The sequence below is a fragment of the Diaporthe batatas genome (assembly GCF_019321695.1).
Source record: "Diaporthe batatas strain CRI 302-4 chromosome Unknown Contig00020, whole genome shotgun sequence".
Taxonomy (NCBI): Eukaryota; Fungi; Ascomycota; class Sordariomycetes; order Diaporthales; family Diaporthaceae; genus Diaporthe; species Diaporthe batatas.
Genome location: NW_025408567.1, coordinates 617,126 through 634,524, shown reverse-complemented (window position 1 = coordinate 634,524; position 17,399 = coordinate 617,126). Strand labels below are relative to the sequence as shown.

Below are 17,399 nucleotides of genomic sequence, written 5' to 3'. Positions count from 1 at the left end.
CGAGAGTGGTTCTGACCGGAGGCCGGCTGCAGCATCAGCCCATCGAGACTGAGGGTGGAAGGTGGTCAGATAGCCCAGAGATGTTGTTCAATCCCGTTCAACACTTCACAGCTTTGGCCTCTTCGAAGCTGGACTATGCACAGTATTTGCTCACCCGGATGTGCATAACAACAGGCAAGATACGACAACGGTATAGTGTTTCGGCCGACGCTAAAATGGCGTGAGACCTATTGCATACAGCTACTAACTGCTCAATCTATCGAGCATGACTTCAAATGAATCACAAGACACACTCAATATCCTGTCCTCTTAATAGAATAGCTGCTATTCTTCTAGGCCAACCGAGTCGCACTCGAACGTTGCCGATGCTGGCGACCGCTCAAGGACCGATGTACGAAAGGCTCTTAGGGAAATCAAACAAATTATTCGCCATTTAGCGAATTGAAATGATATCTTCCTGTAACTGCGGCAAGGTTTCGTGACTTCACTCCTATGTGCGATCAGGCCTCGCAACCATATCTACATTCATGTAGGTACATTAGGGTCGTGATTTGTATGCTTATACAAAATACATTTTATGTTGACGGCATCTTCATGCTGTTCTGTTACTCAAAGCGTCTAGTCTACACAAGGCCACGTTCGCCGAATAATTGCTATCTCTGAGGCTCCGCAGTGCGGCTAGTAGCTGCTCTATCTCATCCTTCGGCTCTCCTAGCGGGGCTGTGAGGCTTGGAGATTCTGAACGTGCCATGAGAAACGCAGCGGAACTTGCCAGTGCATAAGGAAGGAATGGCTGGACCTAGATTCAAAAGTCAGATTCGATGTCTTGACGACACCAAAAAAAAAAAAAAAAAGAGAGAATCACTCGAAAGTCTTATTGCATAATAGTAAGACATACCTTCAAAGAGCTGATACTGGGCACGGACAAAGCCATTTGTGCGGTGTGGATAGCGGCCTGGTAGGCGCGCTGCTCTCCAGAGAACCCTGCAACTGGAGAAGTGTATTCTTTTGGTTGGAACGGCAGAGGTTGGCTGGTGTGATAAAGATGTATGATTGCATTTTCAGCCAGGATGTGGGAGAAGATGAACATGGGATCTCGCTCCATGAGGACCGAAGCGGCCGGGGGGTTCACCTGCAGCAGTCGCTCGGCTCGCTTTTCCAGAACAACAGTGAGTCTCTCTACCCGCGACCACGCACTGCGCCAGTTCATATCGGCGACGGCAGCAGCATGCGCCAGCCTCCGCAGTTTCAGACAGCGCCCAAACAGGGACGTAAGCACTATGCACTCGGCGAACCATGAGAGGGTCTTGTTATCGTTGCTGGTAATCGCCTCAGATAAGAAGTTCGCTTGTGTTGGCTCGTTGTTTTGGAAATTCGTCTCCGGTGCCGGGAGGCGCGCGCAAATCTACAACATTGAAAGACGTCAGTAACGTTGACCAACTTTTAAGGATTCAGTAAAAAGAATCTGGTACTAGCTCTGAAAAGTTTTGACATCGGAAAATGGGAGATGAAAATGTTTTTTTTTTGAAAAACAAAAGGTGGTGAGAGCGGAGGAGTTCAGATGGGTAATAAATGGCACCGACCGTTTCCTCTTGTAGTGTCACAGGCCACTCGTTTCGCGTGCTGAGGAATCGGTCAATGACAAATGCGAGCCAAAAAGAGCGGCGCTTCTCCTCCATCTCGGAGAAGTTTGAGCCCTCCGGCTTGGTGGGCGAGACTGGTGTTAGAGCCGCTGTGCCGTCGACGTCGTACAAACGCGAGGAGTGTATCAGCCTGAAAGTTCGACCAGCTGTGAGCATGGCATCGTGCTCACGGAGCCGCATCAGCTCATAGAGAGAAACGAGCAGGCCGGCTTGAATATGCTCAAGTTGAACCGTTGTTGGTTGTAATAGGTCCAACATGTCCAGGATCCGGCGAGTCTCCACGTATAAACCTTCGCTCAGGGGATTCGATGTAGGAGAAACCGCAGCGGCAATGGTTCTCATTGCGAGACGCAGGCATTCCCGAGCCGGGGGGACATCTTCTTGACCTGCCCATGACAAGTATCGGCGCTTATGAACAATCGGCGCCATTGCGTGCACATGCTCGAAGTAGGTCTCGTCTCTGTTGCTCACACCCGGTTGTTTGCATCAGTAAAACGTGGCCCCTGGTCATGTGTTTGTGTCAAGGAAGCGGGCGCTTCTTACAGATCTTCTCGCACTATGTCCGAGAAATGAGACTCGCTCATTCCGCAAGCCGACGACAGCCGCGTTGGGCTTGGACCACACATGGTGTTTATTGTTGACATATCAATAGATGGCGTTGGCAGACAATCTTCAATTGCGAAGCCGTTGCCAATTCCTGACCCCGAGTACATGGACATGTGTGTCGTATTATCTGTGATTGTGTTGCTACCAGGCGTGGCGAAGACGGGCTTGATTGGTGAGCTTGTAATGGCGTCACCATTCGCGTCGCTAAGCGAGGGCTGTGCAGTTGTTATGGACCTAGTGGTGTCGTGAGGACTGTCATGATAGTCCTGGATCAAGTAGAGATCGGACTGCCCCTGACCCGTCTCTCCGAAAAGTTGTTGTTCCAGCGTTGCTAGAAGTCATACCTTGGATTAGTTCTACTCGACGCAGTAAAAGGAAAGACTGCGACTCTCGTTCCTGGTTAGGGAGATGCGAAATGTAAAGACTTGCATCTCAAGGGTTGCAGGATAGCCGCTCTGAGCTTTCAAAATAAAGGAGATAGACATACCGATCCGGTTGCGCAGGGCGTGCAGCTGGCCCTTCTTGGGGCCTCTCTTGGCCCTGTTATCCACAACCACGCATGGACAGCCTGATTCGGCACAGGCGCCACATTGAGGCTTCGCCCTATCACAGCGCGCTTTTCGCCTACGACAATCCTCACAAGCAAGCTTGCTAGCCATACTTGTTTTATTGGGAAAATACAGTTTGCAGAAGAGGACTCGATGAGGGAATCGACCGATTGGGCTGGTCTACTTGCTCCTAAGACCAGGGACAAACCCACGTGGCAGAGTGAACCTTGAACCTCAGTTCGTGAGGGAGAAATATAATAATATAGGACAAGTTTGCAAGGAAGCGATAAGCATATTTCCATGATGCCATGGCCGGCAGCATTACGTGTGTTGAGGCACAAGATAACACGTGGAGTCCGGGGTTCCCCCGGGGGGAGCGACGGTGCATCCGCTGCATCTACATCTCACCACAGTTGCATACAGATATCTACGGATACACCCGTCAAGACCGTATCTGGTGTTGGCCTGAGTGAGCAGTCCCTATCAGGCTCCAGGCTCATCCTGGTAAGCACTTAGCGCCTTGGCTGCATTCGTAGCGCCCCGCCTGAATCCTCATGGTGCGCACATTGGTCCATTCAACCGCGACTTGCATGGATGTCGACGGCACGGTGTCGGAATCACCGCACTCGAGGCCAACGGGCTGAGGAACGTGTCACCATGCTCAAACGCAGCTAGATCCTGATCACGGTTTCGGGGATCCTACGGGTTAAAACCTTGTCAGGATTCTGGATCAAAACACACGTGCAATGAATGGTACACTGCAGGTGTCAAACCAACGCGTTGTAACAATGAGTCTCAAAAACGGACCGACCATCCGTACTGCGTCTAGAGCATCTATGAAGCACTAATCACTTATGGCTCATCTCGCTTATTAGTGGACGGTTTCTTTGACACCAGGAAGTGGCTGCTTATTATGGATTTTCTCATCATCCTTTAAGTAGCCACGGACGTCATTAAGTAATGTTGAAAGGCTCTACTCCGTAGGTCTAGGCTGCTTATTGCATGTAGTTAGCTATAAGCTAGTTATGGCTGAGTTTTATACCAGGATACTTAGAAAACTCCTTTGTTATATAACTAAATAGTATGGTACCTTGTTTGAATGAAACATTTCATCAGGGTACTTAGTATCTAGAGCGTATTTTTTCTAAATTAGAGGTGAGGCTTGGGAGGTGGTTGTTAAGTGTTTCTGAAAGGTCACCTGAAAAGGCACTGAAACGGTCACAATATGATTAATAATATGCATAAAGGCAGCAGCGTGTACTTTACACTAACTCCTTGAGTCGATGACTTGAATGGATTGTTGTTAAATGCTTCTGCTGGGACAGTACGCCGACTAATGCAAAAAATGGATTCGCTAATTCTCTTGCCACCGCTCCAAGTCAGCTTACACGTGGGAATTTCCCTTGAGACATTTACTAAAGTACGTTCACACAGTACTGTTGCGACGCAGGCAGAAGGCACCGATTGTAGTTAGCCAATCTTACTGCAGCTCCTCTTACCACGGCCCGGGGGGCCAAGCTTTTGTCATTTTCCTTGGCGACCCCAGAAACATAAACGAGTAGCTATGCCATTTCTGGTTCCAACACCGTCAACTCATCCAACCACCTGCCTGTCTTTTGCCTGCGCTAGTAAAAAGGATTCAACGGAGATAGTGCTTAACCATGTCAGCAGGCAACCACTAGACAAGGGCCGAAACCGAAGCTGACCACCGCGCCCAATGTCTCGATAATGATTGAGGCTGAATCCTGCGGAAAATCGTTTCGGACAAAAGTGAGGCTCCTACTCAGCTATCTCCAGGTTTTTTTTTCGTCCCCATTGCAGACGTCGACTTAGAAAAAGAATCACTATGGCGGAATTAAGCTGGGTTACAAGTCAAATTGAATTGTGTATGGAGTAAAGCTGTAACAATAATTTGTGTGACTCTATGTCATGTCGGCGCATACAAAGAATGGCTGACATAATTATCATCATATTGGTTCAATATATATGTTCTATCAGTAGCGAGTGACAAAGTGTTGTTGAATCGATAATGTCTAGAGAAGACTCATTTGTCTTCAGATATTCCTGTCAAGCCAGAAGTTCTTCATTCTTATATTGTCTGTGACGATCGACATCATTGAAGACATATCATATTCGAAGCCATGGGGAGCATCAAACATAGCTCCCGCGATGCCGCCTTGCTGGTGTTTGGGTCGCAGCTTGAGTCTCTGAGCACCGAGTCCTTGGACGGAATTCGGAACACATTATTAGACAAGCCATCGAGGCAATGGGTTTTCGACACGGTTTCCGGGCTGACGGACGTCTGGAAAGCTCTGGCCAATGCACAGCCCGAGATAACTGCTGCGATTGGCGAACTTCGGGGACAGCAACTCCTGGAAGACCTCGGCTCTTGGCTGAGGCTGGGGTCGCTCCATGACGGGGAGAGCGCTTTGTTGCGAGACCTGGGCGCCCTACCAAGCATGATACTCTCGCCACTGGTCATTCTCACGCATGGGGCGCAGTACCGGCGATACCTATCCGAATTGGCCAAGCAAGTGGGCAAGGACGAATCAAGCGCGGACATACATGCGGAACTGGTCAACAATCAGGAGACAGCGACACTTGGGTTCTGCATGGGCAGCGTGAGCGCCTTTGCCGTGGCGACTGCTGCCAACCAAGAGGACCTCGACAAATATGGGTCTGTAGCGGTGCGATTGGCCGTGGTAGGCGGCGCGCTCATCGACGCGCAGGATGCGTGGAACACGGACAAGGGATTAGGCCCGTCGAAGTCGTACGCAACCGCCTGGCGTAATGAGTCGCAGCGAGATGATTTGCATCGTATCGTCGATAGCTTGTCCCCAGAGGCGTACATCTCGGTGCTTTATGATGAGGCACGGGCGACGGTCACCACATCGCAACGTGCAGCCTCACGACTCTTGAGAAACCTACGCAAGGCTGGCATCACCACGGCCGAAGTCGGGTTTCACGGCGATATTCACAGCCCAAAACCACAAACCAGGTCGCAGGTAGAGCAGATAGTTGCATTCTGCAACAATACCCCTGGCCTGCAGTTGCCCGACTCTGCCGACCTAGCGATACCAAGCTTTACCAACGCTGGTGACGGGAAGCGCATCGGCTTGAAAGACGGGCCAATGCACGAGATAGTCATGCGAACTGTCTTTTTGCAGCAATGTGACTGGTATGGCACCTTTCTGGCAGTGAAGACTGCTCTCCTGGATGGTGAGCAAGGCAATAAGGTCGCGGTGGCGTTCGGACCTGATAAGTGTTCTCCTCCGACATTGATGCACCAACTTGGACCAAGGTTGGTGCACTTCGCGGATCTAAGCCTCGAAAAGGAGCTCCCAACTACACAACCCTACACGAAATGGGAGACCTCGGAACCTGTGCCAGAGCCGCACCCGGAGGCCGAGCACTCATGGCAGGAAGAGCAACCGCCTCAGCATACCATCTCCCATGGCGAAGCCGAAAAGAACGCCATCGCCGTGGTAGGGATGTCCATCAAAGTCGCTGGGGCTGACGACTTGGATGAGTTCTCGCAAATGCTGCGGACGGGCAAGTCGCAACATGAGCTCATAACGGCAGAAAAGATGGCGTTCAACGACTCCCTGTTCCGAGACAGGGACGAGCGCCAATGGTACGCCAATTTCATGCGCGACCGCGACGCCTTCGATCACAAGTTTTTCAAGCGGAGCCCGCGTGAGTCTGCGTCCATGGACCCACAACAGCGACTCTTGCTGCAGTCCGCATATCAGGCTGTGGAACAGGCTGGCTACTTCACCGAGACGACGCGAAGCAGCCGAAGCAAAGACGGCAATTGGAGAAATCACGAGCAAAAGCATGTCGGTGTTTACATCGGCACCCCCGCCGTCGATTACGAGCACAATGTCGCGGGCCACGCACCCAACGCATTCACGGCAACAGGTAATCTCCAGAGCTTCCTCGCGGGCCGGGTAGCGCACTGGTTTGGTTGGACAGGGCCGGCTTTGACCTTGGATACGGCCTGTTCGTCGTCGGCCGTAGCCATCCATACGGCCTGTCGAGACCTCCTCTCCGGCGAATGCAACGCCGCGTTGGCAGGCGGCGTGGCCCTGTGTACGAATCCAACCTGGTTTCAGAACCTGGCCGCTGCCAGTTTCCTCAGCCCTACTGGTCAGTGTAAGCCGTTTGACCACAGGGCTGACGGCTTCTGTCGTGCTGAGGGGAGCGTTGTTGTCTTCCTCAAGAGGATGGCGGATGCCGTGGCTGATGGCAACCCCATCCTGGGCTCTATTGCCAGTTCAGCCGTATACCAGAATCAGAACAGTACGCCCATGTTTGTTCCCAATTCGCCATCACTCTCCCAGCTCTTCAGAGATGTTCTCAAACGTGCGGAGGTGCCTGCCGGTGATATTTCGCTGGTAGAGGCTCACGGGACAGGTACACCTGTTGGCGACCCTGCAGAGTATGCGAGTATTAGGGACGTGATGGGCGGCCGTGAACTTCGGTCGAAGCCTCTGCCCATCGGTTCAGTGAAAGGTCATGTTGGGCATGCCGAGGGTGCTTCAGGGGTCGTATCACTGATCAAGGTCTTGACGATGATGCGTGAGAATTTCATCCCCCCACAGGCCAGCTTCTCGAAGATGAATCCAGCTATCAAGGCTTCGCCGTCTGACATGATCGAGGTTGTCACTTCCCTCCGACCCTGGACCGAAAATAAAGATGACGACAAAAAGGCCCTGATAAACAACTATGGCGCTTGTGGGTCAAACGCGGCCATGGTTGTAACCCACAGAGGACATCACAGCTCCAGGAGATCTCCAGAAGGGCAACAGCATCAACGTCTTCCATTCCGCATCACTGGTCTCGACGCACGCAGCATCAAAGCGTATGCTGTAAAGTTAGCCTCTTTCATCAAATCTCAGGTCCTATCCAAGCAGAGGATGACGATGGCAGACCTGTCGTTCAACATCGACCGATACTGTAACCCTGCACTTAGTCAAGGCGTCGTTTTCAGTTCCAGTAGCCTGGCCGAGCTGCAGGACATGATCTCCCATGTCGTCGCTGCTGACGCCACAGCGCCAGCTATCGAGCCCATCAAGCCTGAACGGCCCATAATTCTCTGCTTTGGCGGCCAGGTGTCGACTTTTGTTGGTCTGGACCGCAACCTCTACGAAAGCGTGGCACTGCTGAGAAAACACCTTGATAATGTCGATGCCACTCTGCAGGGATTGCCCTTTGGGCTGGGAAGCATCTACCCGGATATATTCTCTCGCTCGCCGTGTGAGGATCCTGTTCGGTTGCAAACAATGCTGTTTGCCATGCAGTACGCATGTGCCATGACAGTATGTACCTTTTCACATCAAGTTTACGACTTCTGGAATAAATAGCTGACGCTTGGTGATGCAGTGGTTGGACAGCGGGCTCTCCGGCAAGGTCGCTTCTGTTGTGGGCCACAGCTTCGGCGAACTTACTGCACTATGTGTCTCAGGCGCTCTGAGCCTCCAAGACGCTTCTCAAATGATAGCCCAGCGCGCACAGCTGATACGCAGCCGGTGGGGCCCGGACCCAGGGGCCATGATGGCCGTCGAGGCCGATGAGTCGGTAGTGAGAGATCTTGTGACCGAGGCTGGTCACAGTGGCGCTCCCGTTGAAATTGCTTGCTACAACGGCCCAAGAAGCTTTACCCTGTCCGGTCCGACGCAAGCAATCGACGTAGTCGGAGACATTATAGGCCGCGGCGGCAAATTCTCAGGCATCAAGAGCAAAAGGCTCAATGTCACCAATGCCTCTCATTCTTCGTTGGTCGACCCGCTGATGGATGGCCTGGCGGAAATTGGAAAGCAAATGAATTTCCGGACGCCCTCGATTCCCCTGGAAAGAGCCACCGAGACTGGTTTGGCTGACGGCGGCCTGACACCCAGCTTCCTATCTGACCACATGAGGAACACCGTGTTCTTCAGCCAGGCGATCCACCGCTTGGCTGAGAAGTACCCGTCGGCGGTCTTCTTAGAAGCAGGATCAAGCTCGACTATCACTATCATGGCAAGCCGTGCGCTGTCAGCCAATATTGGTAGCGGAAGCTCAGGCTATTTCCAGGCCATCAATATTACTAACGACAAGGCGCTGGACAATTTGACAGACGCAACTACTTCGCTGTGGAAGCAAGGAGTGCGAGTATCCTTTTGGGCACACAACGCCTGTCAGACTAACGAGTATGAAACTCTCCTGCTGCCGCCATATCAATTCGAGAAGTCACGCCACTGGATGGACATGAAATCGCCTTCAGAGGCCCTCAACAAGGCTCTTGAGAGCCTGAAGCAGAGCAGCACGCAGCGGATAGACGAGGAAAGCCATGCAGTGAGCGTTAGGGAGTTGGGGTTGTGGTCGTTCATCGGCTACCAAGACGAGGACACAAAAGACCGCAACAGGGGTAAGAAGGACAGCAGCAAGGACAACCCCCGCCGCCCCCGATTCCGCATCAACACAGGCTCAGACAAGTACGACAAATTCTTCTCTGGCCATGTCATCGCCCAGACTGCACCCATCTGTCCCGGGACGCTCCAGGTAGACATGGCCATCGAAGCCCTCTTCAGCATAAACCCGGAGTGGAAAAAGGACGGCCTGCAGCCCATAGTGCAGGATATGGTGAACCACAATCCTTTGTGTGCGGATCCCTCGCGCGTCGTCTGGCTGGACTACAAATCCCTCAATGCTGAACGGACGAAGTGGGAATGGAGCATCTCCAGCACAAGTCGGGATTCCGACAACCGCGGCAATGACCAACAGATGTACGTTGCCGGGCGTCTGCACTTGCGATCTCCCACGGACCCGGCATACGTGGCCGAGTTCTCGCGCTTCGAGCGACTCGTCAGCCATTCCATGTGCACTGCACTCCTTTCAGCACCAGGGCGGCACGGCGTCGGCGAGGACGACCTGGAGATCCAGCAGGGTCGGAATGTCTACCGAACGTTCGGGGAGGTCGTCGAGTACGCCAACATGTACCGAGGCGTGCAGACGGTTGTCGGTCGCAACTCGACCAACGAGTGCGCTGGCCGTGTCACAGGCCGTCACTCTGGCGAGACGTGGGTCGATGTGTTGCTCGATGACAGCTTCAGTCAAGTTGGGGGCTTCTACATCAACTGCATGACCGACAATGACCCAGAGGACATGTTCATCGCCAACGGCATTGAGCTGTGCATGCGGTCCCCGCGCGGTATCATAAACGACCCCCATAATGCGCAGAATACATGGCACGTCTATGGTAGAAATACGCCTCAGTCCACGACCGGCTATCTAAGTGACATTTTTGTCTTCGACGCTGCGACTGGGGCTTTAGCTGAGGTATTCTTGGGGATCCAATACTCGCGGATGCCCAAGAAGGTGATGGGCCGCATGCTGAATATGCTCACCAAGGACAAGTCGGCATTGAAGAGCGGTGCAACTCTTCAAGCCGCTGATCCTGTCCAGAAGACCCCGGTAGGCTCTGGCCCGGCGCCAATTCAAGTCTCTTCCCGAAATGCGGATGTGAGCGAGCAGGGACAGAAATCAGTAAAGAGGAAACCCAAGCAGAACCCTCAGAAGAAACCTTCCGCTTCTCCACGGCAAGCAGACCTTACAGCCGAGGTCATGAAGTTGGTAGCTCTCGTCGCTGGCATGGAAGCCAGCGAGCTCACAGTAGATACCGAGGTGGCAGATGTTGGTATCGATTCCCTCATGGGGATGGAGCTTGCTCGCGAGGTTGAGAGCGAGTTCAAGTGCAGCGTCGACCAGGCGACGTTGTTAGAAGCCACCAACGTGCGGCAGCTCGTTGCCTACATCGAAACCATCCTGCCTGGGGCCGACCATGGTGATGCTTCTGCCACTAGCAGCGCAAGTGACGAGTCCTCTGTCCAGGACGATGACACTTCTGACGATGAGGACACCCCTGACCTCCAGCCGGACTCCGGCATCGCCACCCCGGATTCGACGGAGGAATTCGCAGGCTCGTACCAAGACCTGAAACTTGCCAGCACCGACATCCTAGATGCCTTTGGAGAGGTCAAGCTGAGTTCGGATCAGCGTCTCCACGATGCCAAGACTGACAATTTCGACCGCGTTGTCTTTCCCGCGACAAGCCGGCTATGCGTGACTCTGATCGTCGAGGCTTTCGAGAAGCTCGGCTGCAGCCTTGGATCCGCCTCTGAGGGTGAAGTCCTTGCTCGTGTGCCTCACCTGCCCGAGTATGAGCGGCTGGTGAACTGGCTGTATCGATTCTTGGAGCAAGACGCACGGCTGATCGAGGTGGATCCCACCAGTGGGCAGATTAAAAGAACAGCAGTTGCAGTCCCACATAAGTCGAGTGAGACTTGTCTGAGAGAGTTTTGCGAGGCACACCCCGATTGGGCTGTGACTGCCAGGCTTATCCAGCATGCAGGCAAGCCTCTGGCAAGCATTCTGTCTGGCGAAACAGACGGCATCCGTATCCTATTCGGCTCGCCCGAGGGCCGCAAGCTGATGGCAGCTCATTATCGTGAGAACCCACACGCCGCAATGCTGGGGGAACAGATGCGCGACACGCTTGGCCTACTCGCGAAAAAGATACAAAGGACAGAAGGTGGAACGCTCAAGATTTTAGAGATGGGCGCGGGCACAGGAGGGACGACGCACATCCTAGTGCCGTATCTCGCCTCGCTCGGTGTCACGGTCGAGTACACCTTCACAGACCTATCGTCCTCCATGGTAGCCCAGGCGCGCCGTACACTAGGCAAAGAGTATCCGTTTATGCGATTTGCCGTGCACGACATAGAGGCAGAAGTGGCGGAGGAATTGCGCGGGCAACACATCATCATCGCCAGCAACGCCATCCACGCTACACACAATCTGTCAGTACCACTCCTCTCCTGCTACAGCTTCCCGATCTTTCTTCCTCGGGATGTTGCAGAATGTATCACTTTTGAATCCATGGCAAGTGACTAACAAGTAGCAGATTGGCATCTGTCAGTAACGTGCGCCAGGCGTTGCGTCCCGATGGTTTCCTCATGATGCTGGAACAGACCGAAGACATCCCGCTCAGTAATCTGATTTTTGGTTTGTTCGAGGGCTGGTGGATGTTTGACGATGGCCGTACTCATGCTGTTGTCCAGGTACCGGACTGGGAGCGTACACTGCACCAAGCCGGCTACGGCCACGTCGACTGGACAGACGGCCACTTGCCCGAGAACAGCCTCCAGAGAGTCATAGTCGCCCTGGCCAGCGGTCCGCCGCGCGAACGACTGCCCATTCCGGAATCGAAGCCGGAAGGCCATCAGCAGTTGACTCGCAATCTCGCGACACGGGAGGCCGAGGCCGAGAGATACATAAGCAGATATACAGCAGACTGGGCCGTGCCGTTCGTGGCTGACGCTGAAGCCGAAGGGAAACCTGAGGCAGATAGGCACGACTGTGTTGTGCTTGTGACAGGTGCCACAGGAAGCCTTGGGTCGCATCTGGCAGCCGCTCTAGCAGAACACCCGCACGTCGCAACCGTAGTCTGTGCCAACCGCCGCAGCAGCGCAGCATCTGTCGAGGCCCGGCAAGACGACGCCTTCCTCAAGCGCGGCATCCATCTCACGCGCGACGCCCGCAGCAAGCTCCGCGTCCTTGAGACCGACACTTCCCGGCCCCAGCTCGGCCTGCCCAAGTCCGCGTACGACTGGCTAGTGCAGCATGGCACCCATATCATACACAATGCATGGCCCATGAGTGGGACACGTGCATTGGCCGGCTTCGAGCCACAATTCCAGGCAATGCGCAACCTCCTGGACCTCGCGCGTGACATGGCCCTGGCAGGCCGGGATGGAGGACGGCGCGTTGGCTTCCAGCTAGTGACGTCCATCGGCGTGGTCGGACACGCAGGGCAGGGACACATAAGAGAACAAAGGGTCCCGATATCCGCTGTCTTGCCAACGGGTTACTGCGAGGGGAAGTGGATCTGCGAGCGTATGCTTGACGAAACGTTGCACAAGCATTCGGGCCTGTTCCGCCCGATGGTCGTCCGCCCGGGTCAGATCGCTGGCTCAACGACAAGTGGGTTCTGGAATCCAGTCGAGCATTTTGCCTTCCTGGTCAAGTCCGCTCAGTCGGTAGGGGCGTTCCCCGCCCTCGCCGGGACGCAGCAGTGGGTGCCCGTCGACAAGGCTGCCGCTGCCATGGTGGAGCTGCTGCACCTCGGTAACGAGGCAAATGCACCCTCGCCATCTCCCGTCTACCATATTGATAACCCTGTGGGTCAGACATGGAATGACACGGTCACTGTCCTGGCGAGGGCGCTTGGTATCACTACTCAAGGTGTGGTGCCGTTCCGTACCTGGCTCCGACGAGTCTCTCACTCGCCACTTAGCGAGGCCGATAACCCAGTGGGATCCCAACCGATGCTCTTCGACTTTCTCGATCGCAACTTTGAGAGGATGTCTTGCGGTGGGCTCATCCTGGACACCACCCAGGCCCAGCAGCACTCCAAGACTATGGCAGCACTTGAGCCGGTGAGCGCCGAGGTTGTGGAGAGGTACGTGGAGAGTTGGAAAAAGTCTGGATTTCTTGTCTAATAAGTTTGTGTTTGGCTTTGTTGCGGACTGGTTGGTTTCTTTTCCCATTTTCATCGGATAAAATGTGAGCACCTGTAGACACACAAGATTGTATCGGGACAGCAGTTGTTTGAATGGGCAACCGCCTGTTAACCCAGCCTACCATGAACAAGGGTAATAGACAAAACGGGAGTGTATCGAATAATTTGATTGAGATTAATACAAGTTTTACATGAAAGAAGGCACAACTTGGATTGGAAAATTGGTGTTCTGAGGGCGCTGTGGCCGTGCTCTAGCATCCCGAACTGGGCTCACGGTGTCACACTCGACGTCGTACGTCAATGGTGCGGTGCAAGAGCTGCTGAATGGCTGCAGCTGGGGCCGACCAGGCCACCCCCCTCTTCAAAGACAACCAGATAACTGAGAACCTGAACAAACAGTCGTTTTTCCATACCTTGATTAACAAAGTCTCGCATTGTTTAAATCTTTATATGACTCCCTACTTTGCCAGTGACGTGTATGGCAATCAGCCAGTAGCTAGTGAGATAAAATAGAGAACGGATGTTCACAGGGCAACAAACGGATGGTACAGGGTAACAAGTATCACCAGCTAATTAAAGCACACTATTTCATAAATTCTACACCTATACTACCTAATTAAATACATTTAATACCCTTATTAGCGACACCCTCACTAGTAACACTCTCACTAATAACGCTCTCGCTAGTAATAATACTCTTATTAATAATAATATCTATTAATAATAATACCTTTAAATTAATAATAAAGAAGCTTTATATTAATAAGAACAATCTAGTAAACTATAAAGGTAAAAGTTAGGAGAAGAATAAGGAATTAAAGAATTAAAGAATTTAAGAATTATAGAATTTAAGAAATATATAATTAATAATTATATTTTTATATTTTATATAGTAAGGTTATAATATAAATTAAGGTTAGGGTATTAGAGATATATATACTCTATACTATTTAAATTCAGCTTTAAATTATTTATTTATTGCCTTATGAATATCCATTCTCATAAAATACGGGTTATTACAAGCCTGATTCCCGAATGATGATATTGCTACTTCATGCGAACCTCGGAGCACCCAAGATCTTGCAGGAAGACGACTCCCAACCTGTTAGATTCTTGCTTACACTTGGTATTATCTAGGAACCTCATGAGACAAGGGAGTTCACTGAATCGTAGCTGGCCTATCCCCAAGTTTGGTCTTTCGCTCAGCAACGCGGATGTTGTGGTGAGTCCTTGAAGAGAGTGTTCCCAACTTCTTTATGAAAGTCCAGCAACACAATCCCCTATATTGAACCCTGCGTTTGATAGGTACTGAAGAATGCATTCCGTAAGTTATCTACCACGACAACAACAGCTGGGAGCATATGAAACAGCAAACACGTGTCTAGATTCTAGTCTCAGATGGGAATCCCATGATCCTCCCTGATCATATCAGCCCCCTTCTCAGCAGCCGCATACACAGTTGCCATGATGGCAGCGCTGACCTGCATAGGCAGCACGCTCGCGTCGACGACCCGCAGGCCGCGCGTGCCCTTGACGCGCAGCCTCTCGTCCACCACGAGCCCCATGGCGCAGGTGCCCAGCGCGTGGTGATAAGTCACGATGCGGTCCCTCACGAACTCCCGCGCCGCGTCCGCGTCCTGGAGATCGACCTCCGGCGGCGGGTCCACCCGGGCGCCGACCTTGCCCTCTAGCTGCGCCGACCGGAGCACGCGGTCTGCGAGGGCGACCGACGCGGCGAGCACGTGTGCGTCGGCGGGGTGTGTGAAGAACCCTGGGTCGATAGCCGGCTCGTCCCGCGGGTCGGAGGTGCGGATGTGGACGCTGCCCCGCGAGAGGGGGTACATGTTGCTCCCGATTAGGGCATAGCATGGTCTTTCCGATCCTGCGGGGGGGCCGTGGACCAGTTTGGAGCAGTCTGCGTGGCCTTGCGCGATGTCGAAGTTGGCAGGGGACCCCAGGAGCTGGATGCTGGCCGAGTTTGGATCGCGGAGACGGCCGGCGATGGCTTTGTATTGCTTCGCCTGGAATGAAAGATCTTGCGGCACCGATGGCGTGCTCGACTCGACGGTGCTCAGTGTCTTTTCCAACCCCGTGTTGCTTACTTGGGACGCAAAAGGAACGAACCCCATCAAGTTAGCTATTCCTGACAGGGCACCGGACCCTGTTGTCATATAAAGACGGAAATGCTCAGCCCCGAGGGCTGGGTCCAAAAAGGCCGAGTCTAATGATAACTCCCCCGGGCCTAGCTCGTATACAACAGCCGACATGGTCTTCTCCTGGAGGTTGTTACCCACATGTGGACTCGACAGCACACATGGTATCTGGGCTTGCTGGAGGATTTTCGGATCTCCGATCCCGGAAAGCTCGAGAAGTTGAGGGGATTGAAAGGATCCAGCGCTCAGAATAACCTCTTTGCTTGCAAATACGTTCCTCCTGGTCCCTTGGTGGTGTATCTCAACACCTCGCGCCACAAGCAAACCCGTGGAGTCGGTGCTCATGATGATCTTACCAGCCAGAGCGTCTGTGAGCACGCACAGATTGGGACGATCGAGTGCAGGAGCTAGAAAACCATTCGCAGCGTAGCTCCTGATGGGTTTGCCCGTGCGGTCTATGGAGAGCAATGACCTGTAAAAACCAAGATGGCTGCCGCTGTACGGTTCAAGGGGCGCAGATTGACCTGACACTTGACCCAGAGCATCAAGAAGAGGTTCCTCGAAAGGTATCTGCCAGGTCGCCAGAGACGTGTGAATCGGTCCTTCGACTCCGTGTAGCTCGAGGTTCAGAGGGGATTCAGTGGTGTTACGCTCCGCTATGTTGGGTTGATCTGCCTCTAGATGCTCATGACGTTTGAAATACGGCAGCAAGTCATTGAACGACCAGCCTTCGATTCCCAATTCCGAGGACCAATCATCTATGTCCTGCGCATGGGGGCGCACGTAAGTCGTGAAGTTGATTGCGCTGCTGCCACCGAACAATTTCCCGCGGGGCAAGTGGAACACTTTGTTCTTGGCCTCTCTCTGCAAACGGTTGTCAGCTGCTGTGACACACTCGGGGAAGTTACACTCGAAATCTGGACTACGTACTTGTGGTGTGCTATGGAAGGCCCAGTCATATTCGGTGTTATTAAGCATCTTTCCCACGGACGCTGGCATCTCGACATTGGGGTCTCCCAGCTTAGATGCCCCTGCTTCAATGACGCAAACTCGAATCCTTGGGTCCTCAGTCAGGCGGGCTGCGACAACAAGACCCGCAGTTCCTCCCCCGACCACCAGGAAATCGAACAGGTCTCCTGAATCGTTCATTGCGATGAGTCTTTGGGCCGTTGGTGCTGGGTGATGAATGAAAATGGGACAGTCAAGACTCCAGGTGGCTACTAACACACACAAGTCGAAATAGAAGGCCAGGTATAAAGTATAGACTTTGTACTAGTAACCATTCGACACTACCTGGTCTTTTAAAAGTGTACGTATAGTGAAAAATAGGACGCGATGCGGTCTTGAAATATCCCGTTTGCAAAAGTGCGCTCAGAGGATTACCTTGCAAGTAATCACGGCAATGGTACAAAAATCACAATTACTCCGCCCGACAACTGCGGATTAATTTCCCCAAGGACTCGGCTGATTTCCAGCATCTATAATTCTGTAGTTGAATCCTACCATGGCGGACGACTTCAATCGAGTCATCAGGTGAATTAGTTTCTTTGCAAATTTCTATTTCTATTTCTGAGCCTCGTCGTTGAGCCATGAAATAGGAGATTGAAAGTACTTGGAGATGCTTGATGCACAAGATCCTTCCAAATGTCCTCTGCAATTCCCTCTTAAACACGTCCGAACTCATATCTAGTAAATGCGAAGGCCAGGGTCATTGGACAGAACAGCCCACCTATGGGGCAAGTGGCGAATTGATATCATTGACACTTCTCAGGCATACTGAATTGATAAGATTCGCGTTGAATCTATTTTCGAGCAGGAAACACCTCAGTGGACTGATGGTGTCATTTACCTAGCTCTACCAACGGGAGAGAACGCATACTATGGGTGA

At 52.7% G+C, this 17,399-nt stretch overlaps 3 protein-coding genes across 3 annotated transcripts; 1 reads left to right on the top strand and 2 right to left on the bottom strand.

Moving 5' to 3' along the window:
* Positions 1-558: 558 nt before the first annotated feature.
* KVR01_012657 (uncharacterized protein) lies at positions 559-3,047 on the bottom strand. Its single transcript, XM_044784921.1, has 5 exons — positions 2,737-3,047; positions 2,187-2,580; positions 1,477-2,103; positions 899-1,405; positions 559-799 (listed from the first exon to the last, which is right to left on the bottom strand). Exons 1-4 carry the CDS (start codon positions 2,906-2,908, stop codon positions 1,279-1,281), a joined length of 1,320 nt encoding a protein of 439 aa, XP_044638468.1. The 5' UTR covers positions 2,909-3,047; the 3' UTR covers positions 559-799; positions 899-1,278.
* Positions 3,048-4,817: 1,770 nt separating this feature from the next.
* Positions 4,818-13,532, top strand: KVR01_012546 (uncharacterized protein). The gene is made up of 3 exons (XM_044782989.1): positions 4,818-8,118; positions 8,183-11,637; positions 11,742-13,532. The coding sequence occupies exons 1-3, from the start codon at positions 4,939-4,941 to the stop codon at positions 13,336-13,338; spliced, it is 8,232 nt and encodes a 2,743-aa protein (XP_044638357.1). The 5' UTR covers positions 4,818-4,938; the 3' UTR covers positions 13,339-13,532.
* A 1,139-nt stretch (positions 13,533-14,671) lies between these two features.
* On the bottom strand, positions 14,672-16,768 carry KVR01_012645 (uncharacterized protein). Its single transcript, XM_044788526.1, has 2 exons — positions 16,442-16,768; positions 14,672-16,375 (listed from the first exon to the last, which is right to left on the bottom strand). The coding sequence occupies exons 1-2, from the start codon at positions 16,658-16,660 to the stop codon at positions 14,753-14,755; spliced, it is 1,842 nt and encodes a 613-aa protein (XP_044638456.1). The 5' UTR covers positions 16,661-16,768; the 3' UTR covers positions 14,672-14,752.
* Between the last annotated feature and the right edge of the window lie 631 nt (positions 16,769-17,399).